At 36.3% G+C, this 18721-nt stretch overlaps 1 protein-coding gene across 1 annotated transcript in view; it reads right to left on the bottom strand.

The window, feature by feature from the left end:
• Positions 1–18721, bottom strand: part of LOC104166931 (dedicator of cytokinesis protein 9) — an 87193-nt gene that overhangs the window by 67823 nt on the left and 649 nt on the right. Inside the window, exons 2-11 of the mRNA XM_009707032.1 lie at positions 17536–17618; positions 16353–16422; positions 11884–11979; positions 11101–11235; positions 7449–7623; positions 6052–6119; positions 2048–2122; positions 1810–1950; positions 1234–1434; positions 968–1090 (exon numbers count right to left, since the gene is read on the bottom strand). Of these exons, the coding sequence (XP_009705334.1) occupies positions 968–1090; positions 1234–1434; positions 1810–1950; positions 2048–2122; positions 6052–6119; positions 7449–7623; positions 11101–11235; positions 11884–11913 (948 nt within the window). The 5' untranslated portion in view covers positions 11914–11979; positions 16353–16422; positions 17536–17618. The remainder of the gene's footprint in view (positions 1–967; positions 1091–1233; positions 1435–1809; positions 1951–2047; positions 2123–6051; positions 6120–7448; positions 7624–11100; positions 11236–11883; positions 11980–16352; positions 16423–17535; positions 17619–18721) is intronic.

The raw sequence follows: 18721 nt of genomic DNA, 5'->3' as shown, positions 1-18721 counted from the left end.
AAAATCTCGAGTATTCCTGGAAAAGCAAATCAGTAGTCTGATCTATATTAAGATCAAGTGCAAAACCCAGGTTTTTTTCATGTAGCTTAGCCAGCATTAAATCAGTAGGAAAGAACACTGTTCCTCTGCAGAGGCTGAAAGTTAACCCTTCCTTCCTCCCTTTCGCTAGCTGAAAACAGGAACAATGTCAACAGTCGCCGACACTGCTTACAAAAAAACCTTTCTCCTAGTATCCTGGTCCAACTACTTAAGCACAACTGCAAATCAACAAAATTAAAACTATTTCTTCAGCAACAAACAAGCAGCAGCAACTGACAAAGCTTCTTGTAGATATGTTTCAGAAAACATTACAGTGTTATCTCATCCTAGACTCCTGCAAACTTAAGATGTTTCAGTGGCTTATTTCCAAAAGTGATTTGGAGTTCTACCAAATCTGCGAAAGTATTTTATACATAAAAACAGAGGCTTAATGATCTCCATGGTTCTGAAGGAAAACAGCAGCAAGAATGCAGATAAAGTTACAGTGAACTATGGTCACCAAAAAGTGAGACAACGGAAAAAAGTCAACAACAATCATACAGTAAATAAGATTCATTACCTAGGAGACACCCACAGTTAATTTCTGATCTATATTTAATATTTCATTGTTCAACAATTTTCAACTCAACTTTCACACTGAAGTCCAATATTCTTTTGTTAAATTAGTTCATTTAAACCATTATAAAAATTATAGATTACGTCACGATTATAAAATGCTAAATAAATGTTTCCCAATATGACGTTAGACTTCATCTATAACATTTCAATTAATAATAGTTGCTAGTAATAACTACAACTTACTAGATCAAATCATCCGGTTATCTGCATTTCCTATAAAAGAACTAAGCTTTTGATTGATATTTATTAATTTGAAATCAACCTGTCTTGCCTCAACATTTTTTCCATGCCACAGAAGAAGATAACATACCTTTGAAGAATCTGAACTTTTCATATATGGTTCAGCACAATGCGTAATACTGCCCTGTAGTACTTTTTCTATCCTAGCCACAAGGAAAATGTCAGTATGAGGACATGTAACTGAGAATATTCCCTAGAAATAAAACAAAAGATAAATATCAAAGGAAAACGCACACGCAACTTACATCACATAATAGAAAGCCATACAAGGCATGTAGGAAAACTCTCTACTTGTATTCAAAAATCCTACTAATTCTTTAGGTGACTAGTTCTTACCTGCCTTGGATATTGTAACACAGTTTCATGAATGTCTTGAATCCTGTGTAAGCTATCGCCACTGCCATTCATCATTTGTTGAGATGCGTTGGATATCATGTGCCTTACTGAGGCGTGGTTCAAATCAACATGGAAATCTGCTGAAATCTTCCGGTTGTTTTTAATATCAAATAGTGATAACGTGACAAAGAAAGGTTCTACCTAGACATTTAAAAAACAATGAAGTGTTATTTCTGGCATCTATATTACTATAAAACTGTGCAGGAATGAAAGATGAGTAACATTTTTATAAACAAACGCTTACACATTGCCATCACTCTAGCTATTACTGACAAGACGTAAAAGACAGTAAAAGAAAAATTCCACTTTCTACAACACAACAAAAAGATTAGTAGCAAAGTTACTTTTTGTAGGATTTAGGCTTTTATTTTGATTTAAAGGAGTAGAAAACTACCCACAATATAAGTTTCTCAAGAATAACAAGGAATTCCTATTATTCCTACAAAGAATAGCACGATCAAAATATTAAGACATTTACTACCACACAAACAGAAAATAATTAGATGAATTATTTACATTTGTCGTTGGTCCTTCCTCATTTTCTGCAACACAGCTTTGCAAATTAAAAGACAAATCATTACACTTCACAAGAATTTTTTTTCCAAATTTCTCTTCAAATGGCTTCACTTCTGGTTCAATACCAGAAAAGTCAAGTTTCTTTAAAAAGAGAAAAGAAAAATTGAGCTAAGTTGTTTTTCATCTCAAAAGGATCAACATAAAAGAAAACAACGTGCTTCCTTGTAATAAGTCTGACCTGTGCATCTGGATCCAAGGCAAAAAGTTTAACTCTGCTTTCACTTTTCAACTTGATTTCTGCTTCTCTGGTACTCTGTTCAAAATAAGAAAAAAAAAGTCTTGGTGTCACACTATTAAGTTAAAGTGATGTTCGGTTTCATTGCTTTTTCTGTGATGTTCAAAGTTTTACATGTTTTTAATTCATGCACTCTTCTCTCCCTAACTGAGCTTTGCAACTCCTTATTTTAAATTGCTCCGTCATGTCCAAGTGAAAAGTGAGAGAAGACTCCTCTCCTCTAAAGGTTTTTCCAGGCCTAGAAACACAAAAACTTACATCAGTAACATGTAACCTTCCAAGCCTATGGGAAGTATACTCCAATGTAGCTCATGTAGCACTTTGCCTCCTTAAACAGTAACTTTCATAATGTAGGTTAAAGCTCAGAGCTATCCTGAGACCATAAGATTGCTCAGGAAACAACAGGTTACCTAAATTAAGAAACACCATCATAGCTCTTCTCTTTTTTCTTAGTGTTTTTTTGTGGTTTGGTGGTTCGTTGGTTGGTTTGTTTTTTCTTTTCTTTTCTTGAGCTCTACTGCCAAAGAAGTAGTTTTCCTGTGAGTAGATGGAAAAAAAACCCAAACTTCCAAAAGATAAAACCCTCACACTTAAAAGTTACTTTGCAGAGTACACTGTACACTGATCCTGCTTGAGATTTGTGGATACCTACCTATGAACAGTAAAACAAAACTAAAGTGGAACAAAATAGAATGTGAAAAACTGATGGTATACATAGGTTATTTTTTTAAAAAAAATGGTATTATTGAAAAATTATTCTACGATTTTTAAAGTCACAGGACATGGCAAATGGACATATGCATGTGCCAAAACTACCCATGTAGGAGAGCTGCCATTCCCAAAGTAGCAGCTGGCTAAACAAGAATACGAAGTATTACATTACAGACAGATGTTTATTTTTGGATCAGCCTGTATGGGCTAAAAGAAGTTACCAACCAAAATCGCTCATCGCTGACAGTCAGCTGGAAGTGATCTACTGCCTACATCTGCTTTGCTAGAGGTTGAAGAAACTCCTACTATGTCTCAAGGGAAAAACAAATAAAAAACCTCACCCAAACCAAAACCCCATCACCTCTAAGAGCTCAAAATCCTATTTCAGGTTGATAATAATATTTTTAAAAAAGAATATGACTTAAAGGATGCATTACAGAAGAGGAATTTCTGAGGTGTGACCTTGAGTATAGATGCTCTAATGGATTTCATTCACTTTACTTTGTTATCTTTAACACACACAGGAGAAAAGACAAGAGTTGCTGTGAAAGACACGACCCAACCCACCAGCAGAGTATTGGCAGACTTTGCTTGTTCAACAGCTGGTATGATTGAGAAATACAGGACTAAACTGTGAAGAAGTTTAAAGGTGGCAAGAAGGTTGCATGTATGTTTTGTAAAGGAAATAGTCATTGGCAAGAACTGAAGAGGAAGATGACCTAGTCATAGCAGCAAGACAGAAACCGTTTCAGTTAAAGCATCTCGAATGGTTTTAGATTCTTTGGTGTTTTGTGCACTAAAGACAAAACAAGACAAAAATATGTATTTTTGACTGACAGATCAGGGGCAGTTGGTCAGAAGTCAAGAACTGAAAATGTATGTAAGTCATTGACCCTGTCTACAGCACGGCAGTGACTCTGTAATTCCATTTCCTCATCTGTAAAACAGGGACAATGTTTTCCTACCTCAAGGAATACTGGGACCCGTAATGGTTAAGGAGGTACCTGGGCACACTGATCATGACAGTCATACAGTTATTTAAGATAGAGGTCTAATTTTATTTTCTCTGAAGATGAAAAACAAAACAAAGCAAAGCAAAAACAAAACCCCCTATATTCACTTTTGGTACTTAAGTTACAGACAAAAGGAACATGAAGTAGGCAGGACAGACAGACAGACTGAGATATATGTGTGCACGTCTGTGCACTGAAGCGCCCGATACCATCTTACTCAGGTTATGTTATAAACTAACAGCTGTTGATAGAAAAATGAAGGCTTGGAGATGTACTCACAAGGGTTAAACCCTTCTTAGGAAGGCTGTTTTTTTTCCCCTATTGTCAGGTGCTCTACAATCACCCCTGAAGGAATTTCTCTTTCCTCATAAGGATATGAGGTCAGCTATTGTGAAAATCTCCTCCTAGAATCAACAAAAATAATAGAGCAGCTATAAACTCTTCTAAAAGAAGGCTCAATGCCTTGTAAGTCTTCCACTGGGGAAAAAAGAACCAAACCCAAATCCAAATAAGAGCTGAAAAGACAATGCAAGAAAGAATAGAGGACAAAAAAAAAGTCCTCAAAACAAACAGTATTTATATAAAGTACTCAAGTTAAGGCACAAACAAGTGTACTAATGCAAAGAGACACATTTTTCCCTGTAATTCTCCTCAGGGAAAAAAGGCTAGAAGAATACATTACAGCAAGTTACTTTGAAAGGTAATGTTTGGTAAAGATGAACTAGCATGGCAAAACCGAAAAACTTATTTTGAAGGAACCAGAAATTTAAATGAGTTATAACCATGGAATAAAAAAAAAAAAAAAAAAAAAGCCAGTGCTTAAAGAGCTGAGAAAAATAACACACCAGAAAAATATCTAACTTAAAGAGCTGCATGCTTCCACTCAGAAGGTTATGGAAACAGAAAGCAGCATTTGTAGTACTAAACTATATGCCGGCACTGCAGCCCTGAATAAAAGTCCCTTCTGGAAGTCATATGGAACCTAAGCATTCCAATAACTCTTACTATAAAGAAAGAAAAATCTTCCATACAATAAAAGTATCTCATTTTACATTCTTTTCTGAAATGAACGTTCATACCCTCATGTAAGTATGCTGTTTGATGCTTACAGGTCTTCCAAGGAAAACTTGACTGTACGTAACACAATCCCAATTAATTTCCAAATACAGCCATAGCTGGAGTTAGATTATCACATAACAGCTTTTTGTGTACATGTGCTAAGTTGATTACAAAGTAGTAACAGAAAGAATTAAGTCAGCCAACAAATTTAGGTGCTAAAAGCCTGTTAATGTATTCTGACTGGATCTTTTGATATGTTAGCTATTGTAATAGATAGAATTTGGTTTACTGCTTGTTCTCAGTTTATAAGCTGCACTCCCTTCAGGAGCAGTTACTAGGGCAGACAGATCCTCAGAAAAGGAGAGAGCATTCCAGAGCATGGTCAAGTAGAAAAGTTTCAAGACTGCAGGCTGTGCCACACAGAAGAAAGAGTAAGGAAGTCACAGGAAGGAGTTTAGATTCTGCAGCTTCAATAGAAAAAGGTCACCAGCTCCAGTCCTTAGGTGATTTAACAGAAATTTCTCTCCCAGAGAACTCACAAAACTTATTGCAACACATAAGCCACTGATTTAACTGAAAAAGTCTGCAAATGGGCTGAGGAAGAGTTACTGTTATTTCCTATTTCTTTCTATTTTATTTTATTCTTATTTCTATTTCTACCACACCTCTGTAAGAACAAAATTGAAAAGCAAGAACTGTGGCAAAACACGAAGTATCCATGAACTTGCCAGCTCATTACAAACACAAGCATCTTAAAATATGTTCACATCATCACTGCTATTAAGCTCCTCTGGACTTCTAACTATAAACATAAAACTTGACTTCAGTATAACTAGAATTCTATAGAAATACTTCAATCCTTACCTGCATGCAATAAAACAATACAAAATACAGAAAATGCACTAAAATAATAAAACATGCTGCTTTTAGACAGCATGTCAAGATTTATACAAGCAACTTTAAGTCAGCAGCTAGTTTGCTTCCAAAAGCAGAAAATGAAGAAGCTCAATAACTACATCTATTCACTAAAGAGCTTCTAAGCTTTCAAAGCACCACAAACTGACTAGAAGCTAGAAGCCAATACCTTACCTTTACTGAAAGTTCATGTGGCTAACTTATGTGTAATACTTTATATCCCAAGTTGGCATTTACAATATATATTACCTTGGCAATTTCAGGATAGTAGTTATCAAAACTACTTGATGAGCTTTCCATTTTGCTTTGTTCATCATCTGAAATTACAGAAGCACATATTAAAAAAAAATTTAAAAGCACAAACAAACAAAAAACACAAAAAACCCAAACTACTCACAAAACTCTGTAGCAAAAGTAGCACGCGCTCTCTCTCTTTTTAACTCCAACCCCGTTAAAAACGACAATTGTTAACATAAACAGGTTGTGGATGACTCCATTTTGATACGGTGACTTCTTGGAGGATGTAACCAGTTACATAAATGGGTAAAGTAGCAGTTATTTCTAATCTTACCTAGAAAATAGCTTTAATATTGATTATTTTTGATTATATTTGATATCTGCATGGGGAAAGCGGATACTCAATGTACAAATTTACATCGCTCTTTCCACTATGCATTGTAACTTGATTTCAAAACTAGTTCCCCCTGTTCATTAGGTTCCCAGCTCCACTCTCCAATGGTTACTGGATTTATAAAGCAACCATTCAGTTAGCTGTAAGCATCTTACAGTTCTATGGTCAGTTGCAGATGACTGTCTAAAATGTCTTTCACAGAGCGACAGGCTTCTCTTTTTCTGATTTGCTTCTGTTGCAAACATCATGTTAAATTCTGGCAATCTTCACCAAAGACTGTGATATCTCATTTTAAATTCTAACAGCCCCTTTTGGTATGTTGTGCTTCTATAACCTCTTCCAGGTTCTTCTCGATATGCATGCACTTAGCCTCCTTTGTACCAGTTGCCCTCCCCGTCCACTCTCAAGAGGAAAAATGCACAAGACGACACCTAGATGATCCTTTTGTCACCAAATTATCAACTATATCTACATCACATTCCTTACAGATATCTGCCTTACCTATTCTTAAAGGGCTCTAACAGAAAAGATTCTACACCCAAAGCAATCTATTTTGTTACTTTAGGGAATTCTTTGTAGTCAAGGGAGTTACATCTAGATTTAAGTCCCTCACTGCAACCACAATGTCTCAGTCTTCTACCTACAGTGACCACAGAACAGATTATTCCATTTTCAGCAGTATTTTACACATTTCAAAACAAGTCCCTCCTAAGTTTTCTCTTTTCCTTAAACTGCCTCGGTCCTGATTTTTCATTGTGGTTTTTATTTTTCTAGACTCTAATCAGTCTCATTATTCTCTCCTGGACTTAACTCAATTGGAATCAATACAGAAGAGTGCTATTTTAATGTCAAAAGATCAAAAGTCTCACCAGTTCAAACAGACAGTTAAAAGGCCTATAATTTTTATGACCAAAGAAAAGAAAAAAATTTAGCCACAATAAAGCCTTTCTTTCCAAATGCACGTACGTAGATGTTGCAATATAACTGTATTAGCATTGCTAGAAATCCTGCTTACCTTCGTGAGACTCTCCATTTCTTTTTTCTTGCATTGCAGCCTCAAAGTTAAGCTGAAGGATTTTGTTCAGAGTGTTTATCCATTCTTCCATTTCAAGTTCACTATCTGCAGCTAAAAGGTAACTACTCTTGTCTTGCATCTTGAGCTCAAATGCAAAACGTCTGACTTTATTGTTCTATAAGAAAATAAAAGATCTTTATAATATCTTTACATACTGTCTACTCACAATCAAAGGAAGTTATATGTATTTCAAATCTTTTTTTAAAAAAAGTTGGATATTTTGAACAAGTGTATTATAATTACACTTTTTCCTCACTGACATTTGACCTTTTGAAGTTATTTGTACTGCTGCAACAAGTGGAAGTATGAAAGATAACAGCCCATTTTTCAGTTTCCCTTCATCATTCTGCTTGTAATAATACTCACAATCAAAGGAAGTTATATGTATTTCAAATCTTTTTTTAAAAAAAGTTGGATATTTTGAACAAGTGTATTATAATTACACTTTTTCCTCACTGACATTTGACCTTTTGAAGTTATTTGTACTGCTGCAACAAGTGGAAGTATGAAAGATAACAGCCCATTTTTCAGTTTCCCTTCATCATTCTGCTTGTAATAATTAAAAAAAAAAAAAAAAATCCAGTTTCCATATATCAAGTCTCCATGTACTCAGATCATCTAGAAATGAAGCTAATTAATCTACTGATAAAAAAAAGCATGAAACACTATTAATATTTGAGTGAGAATCATTTGCAGGTTGGGATTTTATACCAGAAGTTAAATCATAACCAACCTCAACCTGAATGCCCTGATATTGCTAGTCTTTCAAAAAGAGATGAAGCTGGGAATCAATTCCTGCTTTGTACCACAACCATTACTGTCATTCAAAACACAAGTCAACTATAAACTTTAAGCATCCAAAAAACAGTTTTACTTAAAGACTATTGTATTAGCCCAAAACCTTACTTGCAGTAGAACAAAGGAACAGTAATAAAAAAAATAGATTATTTTTTAAAAGCTTCTGACAGGAATATTGTGTCCAGTTCTGGGCTCCCCAGTTCAAAAAAGAATCACTGGAGAGAGTCCAGCGAAGGGCAACAAAAGATGATGAGGGGGCTGGAGCATCTCCCTGATGAGGAAAGGCTGAGGGTACTAGACCTGTTCAGCCTGGAGAAGAGAAAACTGAGAGGAGATCTCATCAATGCTTATAAAGACCTTAAGGGTGGGTGTCAAGGGGATGGGGCCAGACTCTTGTCAGTGGTGCCCAGCGACAGGTTAAGGGGCAACGGGCACAAACTGAAGCTCAGGAAGTTCCACCTGAACATGAGGAAGAACTTCTGTACTTTGAGGGTGTCAGAGCACTGGCACAGACTGCCCACAGAGGCTGTGGAGTTGGAGTCTCCCTTCCCTGGAGATATCTCAAACCCGCCTGGGTGCGATCCTGTGCAGCTTGCTCTAGGTGACCCTGTTCTGGCAGTGGGGTTGGACTGGGTGATCTCCAGAGGTCCCTTCCAACCCCACCCATTCTGTGATTCTGTGACAGAGTCTGAAGAAATTTCAGGCTATCTGAATTGAACTGATCTAACAGAAAGTATGGAACAGTACTTCATGAAAGGATGATTTATATTTTCAGGATTGAAAAAACAAGAACATAGAATCAAAGAATGGTTAGAGGTTGGAAGAGACCTCTGGAGGTCATCTGGTCCAACCTCCCTGCTCAAGTTGGGCCACCCAGAGCTGGTTGTCCAAGATCGTGTCCAGACGGCTTGTGAATTTCTCCAGGGATGGAGACTCCACAACCTCCCTGGGCAACCTGTGCCAGCGCTCGGTCACCCTCACAGTGACAAAGCCTTTCCTGATGTTCAGAGGGAACTTCCAGTGTTTCAGTTTGTGCCCATGGCCTCTGGTCCTGGCACTGGGCACCAGTGAGCAGAGCCTGGCTCTGTCCTCTCTGCACCCTCCCTTCAGGTATTTATAGACATGGATGAGATCCCCCTGAGCCTTCTCTTCTCCAGGCTGAATAGTCCCAGCTCTCTCTCCATCCCTTCATCATCTTCATAGCCCTGTGCTGGACCCTCTCCAGTATGCTCATGTCTCTTCCCTTACTGGGGAGCCCAGAACTGGACCCAGGACTCCAGCTGTGGCCTCACCAGTGCTGTTCAGCCGTTCAGAGGGGAAGGATCACCTCCCTTGACCTGCTGACAACACTCCGTCTAACACAGCAGCCCAGGACACCATTGGCCTTCTTTGCTGTACAGGCACATGGCTGGCTCGTGTTCAACTTGGTGTCCACCAGGACCCCCAGGGCCTTTCCTGCCAAGCTGCTTTCCAGCTGGTCAGCCTCCAGCGTGTACTGGTGCCTGGGGTTGCTCTCCCCAGCTGCAGGACTTAGCGTTTCCCTTTGCTGCAGTGCCTTTCTTTCATTTCTAACTTCTGAAAATCTCCATGTTTTCTGATGATGTAAACTAATATTGTAGTGCCCATAACAGCCCGTACTAGAGCCACAGGCTGAGAACCAGAAACAAGGCATTGCCTAAGTGGGAAACAAAAGGGGCCAGAAACAGCCCCGAAGACAGAGAATATATATTATCAGAGGGATGCCAAAGCAGAGGAAGCTGAGGAGCAGAAGGAAAGATATATTTTAAGTGTAAGACAAAGACTACAACTGTGTTTAGGAACGACTTTGTTTGTTGGTTGGTTTGCTTTAAAAACACAAATCAAACTCATTTCAGTGGAGTTGGCCAGAATTGTACCCCTAAGGGAAAACAACTGTCTAAATCTGTATATAGAATGCAATATGATTAAATTTATTACAGTTTTAAGACTTTCCATGTGAAGTACCTATTAAATGTGTATCCAAAACCATTATTACAATATTTGGAAAAAAAATCCTCTGTAAAGCTGTTGTATCTCTATGCATAAATCTTCAAACAACTTTATACTCAAAAAACCCCCATTATTTAACAAACACATTTTTATTAGACTCTGTCTATTCCTACCCAACTTAACAAAACACAAAAACCCAAGAGTTTTTTCCAGGTACGCTGTGTCTAACAGAACAGTTACATGCTGTACTGTAAATACATAACAGAACCACAAGAAAAAAAAATAATCTTTTGTTTGGCACTTGCTACTGACAAACATTCACCAAAGCCTTCAACCTTTTAAAATAAAGAAAAGCACATAAAAGTAACATTAGAAAGGTCAACTGAAAGCATCTGGAAGGGTGACTGAATTTAATACAATTCCCACAACAAAAATCCCACACAAGAAGCTATGCAAAACATTTTACAGCTCATGTAAGCACAAAATGTAACTGAAATGAACTTTAATTTTATGCTGTTGTTACTTTGTCGTGATTTAAGGTTGGGGTTTTTTTGTGCGTTTGCCTTAAAATTTTTGTTCGATATTTCTGACAAATACTTGACATCAACTAGTAATATATGTTCTTTTCAGAAAGATTTTAAAACTCAACCTCCTGCCCTTTAAAATCTCGTTCACTGTTTTTGCAAGATGCAGCGTGTCTAATTGTTTCTTTGCATAATAGGTACGTATCTACGTTTGAACAAAAGTTATCTGTATTTTTAAAAAAAAATCCATTTGCTCTCAAATACAGAATTAACTGGAGAACAGGCAGAATACTTGTAATTACCTGAACCACTCCCATGCATGAATCTAGAAATATTGATCCTTTAGGTTCTTTTGATATTTTTTCATCTTTGTAGAAATTCAGATTATAGGATCCATCACCAAGTTGGATTAAGTGGAAAAATCTTCTTTTAAATGACTAGTGAAAAGAAAGGAGGAAAGAAAAACAATTACAACACTAGCATTAATCAGCTTCATATTACAAAACCCCTAAGTGCTGCTTACACAGTAGGTTATAGAAAGAAAGCTTTTATTTACACATAACCTAATCAGTATCCTCAGAAAAATAAACCAGAAATTATTAACTTAAAAAAAGCAAACTAAGAACTTAAAAATCTGTGGCAAGATCGTACTATATTATTTCAAAGTGTTTTTGAGCCATTGGAATGTATTTAAAACTGACTCGACAGTATTATACATAATATATATTTATTGGGATAACCATAAAAATAACTTGTTTGTTTCTAAATAAAGAGGCAATACAAATTAAAAAAAAAAATCATATTACATGTCCCTTTTCTACTAATAACACACCGGGGTCCATTTAAAAAAATTATTTAAAACACTGGCCTTCTCCCACATCCTGGATTTTTAATGCATTTTTTCTGATTCAAGTAGAATAAAAGGAAAGTAAGATTTCACAGATAAAAATTACATACAAGCTTCCCTCTTTCATCCTACATTATTTTACTTAGAAGTAAATGACATACAAATGAACCTCTCAGGCACAGTGACATTTAATAACGGTTTTCAGTTTTTACAACGCATAAGACATTCTTAAACTTACCCTCATTGTCACACTGATTGCACTATTCATGTTGCCTTTGTACAGCCATCCTTGTTTTGTTATTCCACCCTTCTGAGATCCAAGAGATGCTGCATCCTGGAGATGAAGAAAGGGAAATAGGAGGAAAAAAAAAAAAAAAAAAAAAGAGGTAGTTTTGCATCACTGTCTGAAACGGTTCTATTTATTGAAAATTTCAGAAGCCATTTTTAAAAGGTGGAATAGCTGTGCTCATAAGGCAATGATAATAACATACGATGAGTCTTTGCTGAAATTCTATAGCTTTCTAATTCCAATTACTTTATTTAAAGACTAGAAGTGAGATTGACCTTGTTTAACTTTTGATAGGTAACCTGGCCACTTATATAGGCTTTCTCTATGGCCAGCAGGATGATCCAACTTCTAGATAGCTGAATATTAGTCAAGATAAATCCCACTGAAATAGGTGAAAGGGAGAAAACTCAAAACATTTACTTACACTTGCTTTGTAAGCTTTTTCATACATTCTAATCTTCCAGAGCAAGAAATTTTAACAATTTCTATTACCAAAAAGAACAACAGTAACTCATGCTTATCCAAAACTTCAATTGAGATTTCTCAAACCATTTTGCTTTATATGTGTTACTTCAAAGACATTTCTTACTTAAGAATTTACAGAGAACTAAGTCTCAAATTCTTGAATTGGATCTGCCCTTTTACAGATCAGAATCAAAGTTTTCTGAAGAGAACAAGACCAAACTCGGCAGTAATGGCAAGTTCAGACAGCAGATGCAAGGCACACATCGCGTGTCACCCCCGTTGCCTGCATACCACTTCCATCTGCCAGTTGATGGAACTTAAGAACTACATCAAAGCCCACAGGATATTAACAACTAACAAAAATCAGTACTCTACTATCAAAACCAATCAAAATGACAGATTTATAATTGCCACAGAATAAATATTAAATCATCAGTTCAAGTAATCTTTTAGAGCAGTACCAAGCTGACTTTCCCATGGTTTCCAGTTGACGTAACCCATTTTGACAGAACAAAAACATTAATGAATTTGACATGTACAAAGATTTTCAACCATCTAGAGAAGAAATACTCCTGATAATGTATTATCCAAACATTCAAAATCAGCTGAGTACCCAGTTGAAAACAAAACCACAAAACTTCCTCAAGTGCCTCAACTACTTTTTCCAATTCCTTTTCTCAGAGAGCACACAAGAAAGAGTGATTACATATGGGGGACAGAGTCATTAGTTCAACAACTGAACATTAAAACCAAATTTTGGAATAATATGAATTAGTTTCTGGAACTAAATCAAGCAACATTCTGTAAAAAGTTACTTGCTAATTTATTTACAGCTTATTTAGTCTGTCTAGCTTGCATATTCATATGCATAAGCACATGTGAACTTCAAAAAACTGGAAACAGAAGGCAAAAGATACAGTCATCTGTTCCTTCAAAAATCCGAGTCAGCTTGAGACTATGGAAGTTAGGCCCAGTGAGAATGACATGGTCACCAACTATCAGAGCATCTGATATAATGCCCCAGAAGCATAGACCAGAAATACTCCGTGAATTTTCATATGCCCCAGTAAGTCTTGCTGTCCAAGCAACAGTCTACTTGTTTCATATTTTCATCATTAGCCCCCACCTCTGTTCTATTTACCTAGATAACCATTTCTCTTGTACAACAATCAAGATACAGAGACAACAACTTAAAACACTGGGTTTCCAACTACAGTTCTCTACCTCTACTGGTGGGAGTTGTCTCCAGGGAAAGGACGGTTTAAAACCACCTTTACAAGTGTAAGATGATGAGTTATTATCAAAACTTGGCACAAAACAACCAAGGCTTTTCTGTCATTTCACAAACCACACATAGGATCACCTGACACGACAAGAATTCCTTCGTTATCTGTGTTAACAAAAATTAAGATTTAGCTCTGTTAAGACTCTTTTTCCAACTCCAAGTCTCTGAGGTGCACTGTTTCCCAACTCTGTTGGGCTGCATGCTGTTTTCTAACAATAAAACCGACTGTCATTTGGGCCTCTCTAGTTATACCATTTCTTTCTGTCAGGCAGAATTCCTGTCTACAGAGCCAAAAAGCTACGGAACCTTTCCAGCCGACCATCTGTTAATACAAAGGAACCCAGAACTCAGTTGTTAACACATGACTTTTACACTGAAAACACACTTCCTCTTTCCAACCGGTAAGTTGATTTCCTCACTTTTACTATTGCTGCTGCATATTGTGCTTCACTTTTTTTAATGATGTTTCCCACAAACTCGGCTCCAAGATTTACTTTAACAGCAACTGTTTCAACAAAAACAATTCCGTATCTTGGTCCTATACCCCAGGCTGATTTTAAAATTCCATTTACAAACATCAACCCGATGGCCTGATAGCCTGAATTAGTTTTGGAAAGGTAATTCTCTCCTTTTTAATGACGTAAGATTAAACTAATCTTTATCTGGTTTTCCTCCAATTTTTATTCATTTGCAGCTTTTTGTTTTCTATCATTCTCTTAATAAATCTACTTTCTTAAGGAAAGAAAAAACAACCCAACAATCAAAAAAGCAAAACAAAAAGGAGGCCAAACAACTTTTAATCTAAGATTTGCATATATGCTTTTTGGCACACAAAGATCTTAATGTTTGAAACAAAAACTTCTTGCATTAATTCTCCCATTAAAAGAATTTATGGTTCCCCCACTCTATTCCCATTAAACTCCCTTTTCTTCCTAGCACGCTTTTTTCTTGTGTTTATATTTTAAGCTCCTGAAAGAGTAGCAGACCTCTTCTCCAGTGACTGTACCTCTGAAAGAGATCCAACGTTCCTGCCTGCTCTAACAGGAAACCAGGCAGAAGGAAACGGGAAGTCCTCTCCACTTACACTTCCTAATAAAACACATACCACCTGATAATAGCCAAGCTACAGTTTTTCCAGTGTTTAACTAACTCTAGCTATAAGTATTTTTCCCAGTAACAATCACAGTCAATTATATCTCCATTTAATTTTTTTCACGTTTAACTCACTGTTTTCTAAAACACTTCTATTGTCAGAGATATTATCACAGTAAATAATACCAAGCCTTTTTAATTTCAGTATAATAGAACTTATAATTATTCCCATCTTACAAATAGGAAGATTTGGATACAGATGCATGAAATCATTTGTCCAAATATCACAGTGCAGGTTAGATTCTCTAGGTGAATCTGCTTTGGCAAGGGCGTTGGATGAGATGATCTCCAGAGGTCCCTTCCAACCCTGACCATTCTGCGATTCTGTGATCAACAGCAGCGCTGGAGAAATGGCACTCTGAGACTATCTGTTTGGGAATTTACCTATTCAGACGCACTCCCTGAACTACTTCTTCACGTTTAATCCAGGAAAATCTGTAAGGAACTACTGTTATTTCATATGCAGCAGTTCTGAATACAAGGAATTTAGAAGCAAAGTAATTGTCAAAGGGTAAAAATCACCCCAAAAAATTTATTTTAATTCTTTTCTGTCATGCAAGAGTTCAAGTACTTGTAAGAAAAGAAAACACTGGCATTTAAACATTGTGTTTTGAAACAGGGCATGGCAAAAATTAAATCACAAAAATAACAGAAGCAGTTACTTTAAAAAGTCTTTGACTTTTGAAACATACTTGAAAATTGCTTGAGGCTAGAGATCTCTGGTTTCCCTAAGCCAATGACAAAAAAAAGAAAATACCTTTGGGTTTTATTCATTTTTTTTAGCTTTTGTTTCCATGATGGATCTTCAGATCTTATCCTATACTCAGATTTGTGACAAACTAATTTTAACTCACACTGTATGCTATATTGTCGTGCATGCTTAAGTGTGTGTACTGTCATGTTGGAACAGATTCATCTATGATTTTACTCAACTTCATGATAAGTGGGAGGTTCAGGCTGGACATTAGGAAGAACTTCTTCACTGTAAGAGTTGTTAGGCATTGGAATGGGCTCCCCAGGGAGGTGGTGGACTCACCGTCCCTGGAGGTGTTCAAAAAATGTTTAGATGTGGCGCTTCGAGGCATGCTTTAGTGGGTTTAGCAGGCATGGTGGCATCAGGTATACGGTTGGACTTGATGATCTTTGAGGTCTCTTCCAACCATAATGATTCTATGATTCAACTGCATGAAACATTTCTCTCCATATACCCGTCTACACAGAAACAGTGTAAAACGAGACAGATTTTATGAAAGCTCAAGGATTATATGTCACCAAGCATTAAAACTTTAATTTCACCATCTGTCAAAACTTATTCTACTCACATGACAGACCTCAGGAGTACAAGGCTATTTGAAAAGACATAGGTAAAATAACTACACTTGTTTCCCAACCAGGCAATTCAAGCTCATCTCTGTTTTCATTAACTGACATCAACACTTAACCGAACTTGTAACCTCTTCTTACCCAACATTCTTTACTGGAAGCAAGAGAAAGTAAGGAATTAATATTATCTCACCTCATCTTTATCTGCTTCTTCATCCACTTCATATAAATGAACCGGAAGCTTCTCCGATTTTGTCCCCTTACTAGGAAAGAAAAAGTTTCTAAAATACTGGAAATTTTGTGATTAGTTACATACTTTATAGCTGCAAAAATAAAGATGTTATTTTCCTAACTGAAGAGGAAAAAGCACAAGAATAACTGAGTAGAAGCATGTATTTTTCATGAAATATATTTCTTGGTCAGCAATTCTTCTACTTTGCACATCTGCTCACAGTCTTACTTTAATTCTGCTTGTGACTGTCCTTATGTGTAACTGAAGAGAACCAACTGCCGCCTTATTCACTGCACTCCTAGTATCTTAGGAGCAAGAATTCATACCTGCAACCATTGGCTCCTTTTTGGACAATGCATTTATTTAAATTCCTGTTGACTATCACGGTTTCTGTTCAGGGCAACTAAAAACCAGGTACTGACTTTTGCAAAACCTGTGAGCACATCAGAACTTTTCAGAGGGAAAGCAAGCTATTTCTTAACTGACAGATGCAGGAGAGTAGCTGGGGAAGACATAGGTCTTCCAGAGCTGTGGGATTCAGAGTATTCAGCCACTCTCAGGCATTTTAAGTTAAGGGTCTAATTTCTATATGCTCCCTAGAAAATTTTGAAAAAGATGGAAAATATTTATCTAACAGATAGTTTAGAAAGTCTGTAACAGATGTAGATGAGGCTTTTACTTTGAATCATCCTGTGAAAATCTGCACTAGTTCAAACGCTTGCTCTAACCATCTCCGTTACGTTCTATTCCCTAAGCTCCTAAAGAGAGCTCCAAAAGCTGCCTTTGAAGCTACAAAAACAGGATATCACCATTTTAGTTTCATCTAAACATTAGCCTGTTTTAGTTATCATACTTATATTCACATTGTCAATGATACAATTTCTTGTTTTGACTTGCCTATTTATAAGGCAGCGTTATTACGGTATCTTTCCAGAAAATGGTTTAACAAGATTTTACACCTTCAAGATCATCAATGTAAATTCTATCCAACAAACCATCTCTACTGACTATTAAACATTGATATAGGATATTTCAAGTTAGATATTACATGTATTCATACATTCCTGTAATAAATACATTTATATTAAGTAAAGTTCCTTCACAAATTCAAGATCTTTATTATACCACCAGACAACATACTTACTTCGGAAGCTGTCGAAACTCTCCTGAGTAATCTTCATATCTATAGTTAACAACATGCCAGTCTGAATTGTAGGTTTTGATGCACTGTTTTAATGAAAACCAAATACCAATATTAATTGGAAGAGGATTAACAGCATTCCCTAGACACACACAAAAAAGCCTCTTAAGATATGGCTGTTTATGAACTGCTATGGTTACATGTCAATCTCTGAAAATTCTGTACACTTCCTTTCTTTTGCAGCACAGCCTAGTGCAATACAGTTTTTTGTAGCAAGTGATATGTTTCAACAGGATGTTATCATCTGCTAGCAGTCTATTTTATAAAACCAGAAAACAGTGAACACACTCAGCATCTGGATTAACCATCTTCAGTTGTCTGAAATGTTAAAGCAGCATTTCGTTGCAGCTGAAAACATGACTGAGCCTTTAGAAAACTCAGCCTTAAAATACACATACATTATTAAAATAGAATATTCAATTTCACACATATTGATGCAGAGAAACTAAAACCACTTTTTCCTTAAATCGATACTTCTAGTGCAATTAAATTAATATTTAAACTGCGTGCTTGCAGCTGTTGAAAAGCAATTATGTCATTAAGCTCTGGCCTAGATCACAGGAAACACCGTTTTACTCCACCCATATTGTTACAACATAAAAGTATTGATTTATCTTGGCTTTGACTGAGGTAACATAAAACTGTCAAAATCTGTTGCCAGAAACCATATGGTACAAAATTTTATGTTTCACACCAATAGACTTGCATGTACACAAACATAGCATCTAATAATTCAAAAATATTTTCTTTATATTTCAAAATATAAAGTTAATACTTGCCAAGCAATTGTTTCTGCACAAACTAGTTAACCTTCATGAATTACCTATAACACTTCTCCCTCCTTGTCTACCTTCTTCAAATTTTGTCCTAGAACTGTTTAGGTTAGGTACTAAGGGTATGTATCACTGTGGATAAATCACTTTCAGGTTTGAGGCAGATTCAGCTACACCTGGAGCTCCTTCAGTTTTCTTGGAATTACAACAGATATTTTCTTGTTTCAGATGTTAAAAGTATCAGCTTAAAATATATCAGTAGAAAAACAGTAGACAATATAAAAAAGGTAAAAATTTTAAACCTTTCATTCCTAAAAGGCTACAAAAAGATACTAAATAAGATGCATCATCACAGT

The sequence above is a fragment of the Cariama cristata genome, unplaced genomic scaffold (assembly GCF_000690535.1).
Source record: "Cariama cristata isolate BGI_N322 unplaced genomic scaffold, ASM69053v1 scaffold11029, whole genome shotgun sequence".
Taxonomy (NCBI): Eukaryota; Metazoa; Chordata; class Aves; order Cariamiformes; family Cariamidae; genus Cariama; species Cariama cristata.
This window is presented reverse-complemented; position numbering and strand designations above follow the sequence as displayed.